Here is a 7,500-nt window from a genome sequence, read left to right on the forward strand (position 1 = left end):
TGGAGCCAAGATTCAGATGACACGCCCACCAACGAAACAGCCAATGAAAGAAGCCCGTTCGCAGATCGCCCCGGGTCAGAGGCGTCCGAGCCGAGCTTTACCGAAAGCCCAAGTCAGTCAATGCAAGATGCTGTCGATGCCCCGCCCACTGAGGCGGAGCGACCGGCTTTCCAAGTTATTAGGAAAGGTGAGCTCTGATAACCAGCTGCTTTTCACCGGAACGTTTATCTGATATTTTATCAATATGCTAATGAGTCGATGACTTCGATCTTGCTTAAACGTGTGATGTAGTGATCATGTCTCTGAATATTATGGGATGTTTTGAAAGAAATCTGACAGATACGACTTAGTTAAGGTGTTTCGTTCTGACGCCTCAACGCTGCACTTCCTGGGCCACGTGACAGCTTTCACATCACCATTTCATCAGGCGAACCAAACCGTGACCTGTTTCACACTAAACTTCCAGTGTGAACGCCTCTTATGTCTAATAACAGAGTGTATAAACAGTAGTAAGGATGTAGAGTCGGACTGAGATGATAAAAGGGCAGTCATGGGTGTCTAATTTACATATTTTTGCATATTCATAACTTCTAAAGGTGTAGAAATTTTCTACACTTTTCTCCAGACATTTTAATTTCATTCTATTTTAATTGTTAATGTGAATTTTGGTTGTGGTGTATAATGATTTTTTTTTTCCAATGTCTGTCTCACATTTTCCTCTCTCTCTCCCCTCCCCCCCTCTCTGCATGTGCTCAGAGCTTGTAATGAAGCTGATGTGATCTAATACACTTTTCCTTGTTTTTCCTGTTCACATTTGTCTCTCTCTCTCTGTCTCTCACACACACACACACACACACATCATTCTCACTCACGCTGACTTTCTGCATCGCTTTATATATTTATCTGCATCTCTTTGTTTGCACAAAAAATGATAACATTTTCGGTGATCTGATTTTACCTTACACACACACACACTCACTCACACACACACCTTTCACACACAAACATGCACTTTTTCTTTCTCTCTCTCTCTCTGTGTCACACACACACACACACACACACACACATTGTGTCTCTCCCTGTCCTTCGTGCACAGCTGTGGGTGTGGGCTCTTCTTCTATTCCTGATGACATTCCTGATGTCACCTCCATCCAATCTTCTGATTCAAAAGGTGGGATTAATACACCGGCTCATCCACAGATTCTTGATTAGCGAAGTATACTGATCCCTTTATTTATTTATTTTGAAACAAACATTTTTGTTACAATATCGCTGTCAAAGCTTTAGGTATCAGCTGATGTGATGCTGAACTGAATTAGTTCTTCTGGGTCACTGTAAACTCCATGTAAACACACACACGCTGCTCATACTTTACCCCATTTAACAATTAATTAACAATTAATCCTGTCTCTTCATAATCTGACCTTTCACATCATCGTACATACCTAAACCCCGCCTTAACCTTCTTCTCATTTGCATATTCGCGCCGTCAACATCTACGATCGGATAAACACACGACCGCTTTAACTAACGGCTCGTCTCACACTTTGTGTCAGGTCTGCCGTTCTGTACCTGAGCAGAACATGTCATGTGACTGATCAGCTAAAAAATCTTTATAAATATTATAATGACTTACCAAATCGTTCAAAGGAAAGGTGTAGAAGACAGTAGTGAGAGCAGCGATGCTGTATGGGTTCGAGACTGTAGCAGTGAGGAAAAGACATGAGGCAGAGATGAGGATGTTGAGGTTCTCTTTAGGACTGACGAGGACGGACAGGATTAGGAACGAGCACATCAGAGGGACGGCTCAGGGTGGCTGTTTTGGGGACAAGGACAGAGAGGATAGATTGAGATGGTTTAGATATGTGCAGAGGAGGGAGATGGTTATATTGGTAGAAGGATGTTGGAGATGGAGCTGACAGGTACGAGGTGAAGAGGAGATTTATGGATGTGTTAAATGAGGATATGAAGTTAATTGGCACAAGAATAGAGGATGATGAGGATAGATGGATGAGTTAGGTGGAAACTGACGATTCAGGGAAAAGCCGAAAGTTTTAAACGCATCATTGTTTGCATTTTGTGCAATAGATGGCGCTGTTTCTACTTTTATGCGTCCATTATAATAAATAAATGTAAAAAATTCTAATAAAACCCAAAAGATGTTGGTCGTTTGTCGCTCGGACACCAAAGAGGGACAGTGTATTATTGCTGACAGGAGAAACCCATGGTTTTACTGCTAACTCCTCCAAACAAAAAGAGCACAAGCTTCTCTACTTATTTTCCAGCAATATTTAATGGCACATCAATGGGAAATCCAACATAGAGGTGTTTTTGGGACCGGACTAGTAAACCGAGGTATTGGTACGAAAGCCGAAGCTGATCAATTTGAGCAGAGCACTGAAGATCACATTAATATGGAGTATATTAATACTATCCTCATGCACATCCTAAGATTTTGACGGTTTTTCTGTCATTTGGGCCACGTTTCTGAGCGCATGTGGTTTTGTGATCTCGTCTCTGACTCTAGGGAACCTTTTCTACCTGGTGATGCCCAGAGACCAGATGGGAGCTCTTACAGAGGAGAGCAGCACAGACGAGGTGATCGAGCCTCGTCCTTCTGAGGCACAGGAAGCCATCTCTTTGTCTTCACAGCAAGAGGACGAGGATCAGGGAACATCGAGCCGGTCACATCCAGACGCGTCGAAGAACGAGATGGGGCTCAGCCAATCACGGACCAGCGCACAGGGACATGTGATAAAGAACACGGATGAGATTTTTCAAACGATGGACCAGCTGATGAAAAAGCTGCTTCGGCTCCGGGTAAACACACACACACACACCCACACACACACACAGTTTTCGCGCAGTACATATCTAAATCACCTTTTTTGTTCATATTTGAAGTTTAATAAGAAGCTTGTTTTCCCCCCTCACAGGAGATCGAAACTGAACATTACAGACTTGTGAACACAGAGAAGAAGAAATCTCCAGTCGGGCAAAATTCAGACGACGTCATCCACACTTCTGTTGTCAGGATGCCATCCATGGACCGAGGAGCAGGAGACGGTGAGCGGGTCAAAACAAATACATCACGGCTGATGCTGAACCTTTAGTCACCAGGTTTTAAGAAAGTGTGTTAAGAGATGGTTTAACCATGTTGCTGTTGATGTATTGAAGAAATGATATTTTATAGGACATATAGGACATTCTGTCTGAGGAGAAATCCACCCAGAACACATTACATATTGAGGAAAAGTCAACACCTTCATGTTCTGGCTGATCTGTGTATAAGTAATATAGGGGAAATAAGATCTCTCTCTGTGTGTGTCTCTCTCTCTCTCTCTCTCTCTGTCTCTCTCCCTCTCTCTCTCTGTGTCTCTCTCTCTCTCTCTCTCTCTCTCTCTCTGCAGGGAAAGAAGGAGATGCTACAGATGCCACTCAGCCTGTGATACAGTCCACAGGATTCTGACATAACACACACACACACACTGTACTGAAGGATTTTTTTAAATATACACTCTCAAAACAGCATTTCTGTCACATTTCACATCCTATGTAGCTCCTTCCTTCAATCCCAGCATGCTTTGCTCCCAGGAGAAGCCAGGAATCTGCTGTATGTAGTTTGTGTCCTCTTATCGTCGGGAAGTGTGAGGATGAGGACAGAAGGAGCTAGAAGGTTTAACGATGCGTGGTATTTAAAAGAAGGTAAAGTGAGGTTGATACGACGGTAACGTTAACGAAGGTTACCCGAGGAAGGCGAGCTCGAAACGGGATTGGCTGAGGAAATGACTCCGCCCTCTGAAGCTGAAGGATGCCCCCGCACTTTACCTGCTGTATGTATATAATCCGTACTCAAAAGGGGAACTCGTATCTGTAAAATGGGTTTAGTTTCCCATAATGCACCTGTGTCCGCTATAGCTGTGTGCTCACTGCTCACCTTACACTATGTGTGTGGATGAAAGACATTTAAAACACACACACACACACACACACTCACACACACACACACACACTTCAGGTTGTTTTGCACTGTGGTCCTAAGTAAGGATGTTGCATTACTATCATTGTGTACTATGTTGTAGCGTTTATTTGCTGTGCGAGAAGAAGCGAGTAATGAAGGACTAGCACGGGTGGTTTTGGTTTTGTTTGTGTACTGTGTTAAATCTCTACGCAAAGGGTTGGAGGCAGGAGTTCATCCTACACTGAAATACAACGAGATAAAGCATGGCCTTGTCATAGGGTACATCTTTTATACCTTTAGTGTGTGTTTTACCTGGAAAGGTGCACATTATACACACTCTATACACTACACAAAAGATCCATACTAGTGGTATGATGGTAGATGGTACCATACCAACGACAAGGGAAGGTACAGTTTAGTGAGGGGTTTTTTCCCCCCTCTCTGAGAGTGTATGTAGCACATCACCAACACCACCACTGCTGCACTGCACACTACTGTATTGTTGTATATGCAGACTGTCACTGTTAAGAGGGATTTATTTATATATAAAAAAATCTGTAGCTTAATATCATGTTACTTGTGGTGATCTCGAGTCTGCGTAGTGTCAATACTGTGAAGTCTGTCCCTCACCTCAGCAATAGCACACGACGGGCTTCGATCTAGCCCATTAAACACTGACCTGAGAACGGATCGGCTGTATCTTTCACTTGAAAACTGGACACGGCTCATCCGAGATCGGCCTTAAAACCGAGCTCATGTCAGGCGTAAGTCCTGATTTTTGTCTAGTGATCGATGTCCCTGGGGCAACAAGAGAAATTCATAGGTAGTCCATTGTCTGCAGATATAATTTTCAAAGGATTGGAGCTGGACCCGATGTAATATGATGTAATATGTGCTTTAGAACGCACAACTCATAGGAGTTTAATTTAGAATCCGCCCAAGTAGGAGATCAGATCTGATTTCATATCTTTGAGTTTTATTTTGACTCAGTTAAGGTAGAACTTAGTTGTTGGATCAGGTCTTTTTTCAGGAGTTTTATTTCTGCTCATTTTAGATTGGAGTTACATCACGTCTGATTCAATCCACTGGAGTTTTATATCGAAACATCCCTAGTAAAAGGAACTGGATCAGGTCTGAATAAAAAACCCTGGATATTTGGTTCAACTCCCCCTAGGAGGGAGGAACCGGATCAGATCCGGAACTAGTTGAATCCAGTCAGTCCACCGTTTTGTTTCTAATCCACCTGTGTAGCATGAGCTCGATCTCACCTGACTCCACACCTTGGAGTTTCTCTTCTCCAGCAAGTGATTCCTTAAGCAACCAACCAATCAGAAGCTCTGTCATAATGACGTCACTATAACAACCGCACAATGTCACTAGTGATTTGGCTATTTTAAAAAAATATACTATTTAATGCTAAGCACTACATCGATATGAAGAAATTTAATAGTTAATGGTGATGTCATGATGATGATTGTGATTGGTTGATCACATGTAACCTAAGCTCCGCCCTTGTTGCCCAAAAGAAAGATGTCAGACACTGAACAAAATCAGAATATATCCGATTTGCCTAACACTAACTTAAAACCCTGTAGTGTTTATCCTATAAAATCTAACACACAAAAGGAGAAGGAAGATGTATTTTTCCACCGCTGAGCTTTATCATCAGTACGAGTGGATTTAATCTGTGTCTGTCTAACTACTGTGTAACTCAGGTGGAGAAATGATGACCCTATTTCTCTTCTTAGCTTTAACTTATGCACCGTTTTCAATCATCTCATCATTTTTCTACTTTAATTTCAATCTTTTCCTCTCCATCCTTCTCTCTTACCATCTCCACATGTTCAGTTTTTTTTGTTGTTGTTGGAAAAACAGTTAATGCACATTGGGGGGGAAAAAAGCAAACTGCAAGAGCCAGAGCTTGTGGAAACTACTGTGTGCATATAATTCTTTATTATTATTATTATTATTATTATTTTTTATTATTATGATTGAGAATAATCTTGTTTACTCATGTAATATAGACACCACACGCTTGTTTTATAAATGTTTCTTATGTAAAGTTCTAGTTCTATTACTTTTGATTTTATTTTTGTAGATATGGGAAAACAAATGTGTAAATTATTTTATCTCCCTGTTTGAAAATGGCAAGATTGTTAGCTGCACAGTAGGAAACTGTTTAAAAAAAAAAAAAAAAAAAAAAAAAAATCAAGAGTCATTTGTTTTGTGATGTAAAAAAAAATAAAAGCATCCAAATAATTAATTAAATAAATAAAAACGTGTTGCAGTTATCAAAAGGCTGCGTCAATTTTTTAGTTTTTTTTTTTAATTAATTTGTTTATTTTTGTCCCAGAATCTTTACATTTTCATTAAACGAATGTGTATTCTATAAGAGAGAAGCTGCTCATTAACAGCAGCTCTGAGAGTCTTATTAAATAGAATTACCGCTAATCACTGGTTCTGATACGGTATAGTATCCATAGTAACAGCATATTTATAGGTACACGTATGGTCCAAAATATTAGTGAGAGACAACAGCTAGGAACTCTACCAACTGAAGGAGGTTATGAGATTCAACTAAATGGACAGCTACAAATAATGCAGTGGTGATGGCGAAACAAATAAAAACCGATCAGCTACAAAACTAAATCCATCTGCCTATTATTGTGTATGCCACAAATACTGACTCGGTTCTGACTCACCAGAGCATGGACTCCACAAGACCTCCGAAAGTGTGCTGTGGTATGTCACCCAAGACATACATGTTAAGTCCTGTAAGTTGTCAGGTGGATCCTCAATGGATAGGACATGCTTGTTCAGCAGGTCCCACAGACGTGCCGTCGGATGGAGATCTGGGGATTTTTTTGGTGGCAGAGTCAACACCTTGAACTCTGTCAAGTTTTATCTTTCATCACTGCAGAAATTGTGCAGGAACAGTTTAAGGAACATGAAAGAGTTCACAGTGTTGACTTGGCCTCCAAATTCTCCAGATGTCAATTCGATTCTGACAAGCATTCATGTCTGGAAGTCAGGTTTCTAAATGGGTTTTCTCAATAGGGTTTTGCTAAGACAATTGTACACATATACACACACACACACACACACACACATATATATGTACACTTACCGGCCATATATAATGTATGTGTGCACACACATATACAGAGGTGGGTAGTAACGAATTACATTTACTTCGTTACATTTACTTGAGTACATTTTTTGAGTAACTTCCTGTGAACCCTACAAACAACATTATAGCTTCATTATAAGCGTCTGCATTTTCATATCCATACGGGATTACATTTTGTTTTATCCATACCAAAAGAATACCTATACTCAGAGCCGATCGGCCCTATACGCTCACTACGCAAGTTGCGTAGGGCCCCGCAAATTACGCAAGGCCCCGTTTTACAGCGCGTGTTAATGCTTACTGTGTAGATGACAATATGAAGCGTAGCTATCCATCTGGCCATGAAGAGAAAAAAGAAACAAAATGAGAGTGAAATGCGAGAACAGCAATCAGGTAAACTTGTGTTCTC

At 41.0% G+C, this 7,500-nt stretch overlaps 1 protein-coding gene across 3 annotated transcripts in view; it reads left to right on the forward strand.

Moving 5' to 3' along the window:
* arhgef11 (Rho guanine nucleotide exchange factor (GEF) 11) overlaps window positions 1-5,770 on the forward strand; it is a 35,257-nt gene extending 29,487 nt beyond the window's left edge. Inside the window, exons 37-41 of one of the 3 annotated variants that reach the window (XM_060875113.1) lie at window positions 1-187; window positions 1,097-1,171; window positions 2,528-2,820; window positions 2,937-3,066; window positions 3,411-5,770. The exon at window positions 1-187 is cut by the window's left edge and continues 44 nt beyond it. In XM_060875113.1, the coding sequence (XP_060731096.1) occupies window positions 1-187; window positions 1,097-1,171; window positions 2,528-2,820; window positions 2,937-3,066; window positions 3,411-3,469 (744 nt within the window). In that variant the 3' untranslated portion in view covers window positions 3,470-5,770. Of the gene's footprint in view, window positions 188-756; window positions 1,056-1,096; window positions 1,172-2,527; window positions 2,821-2,936; window positions 3,067-3,410 lie in introns of those variants that run through there. The other 2 variants (XM_060875114.1, XM_060875115.1) reach the window with 2 other exon arrangements.
* Window positions 5,771-7,500: the final 1,730 nt, after the last annotated feature.

Source organism: Tachysurus vachellii, chromosome 7 (assembly GCF_030014155.1).
Source record: "Tachysurus vachellii isolate PV-2020 chromosome 7, HZAU_Pvac_v1, whole genome shotgun sequence".
Classification (NCBI taxonomy): Eukaryota; Metazoa; Chordata; class Actinopteri; order Siluriformes; family Bagridae; genus Tachysurus; species Tachysurus vachellii.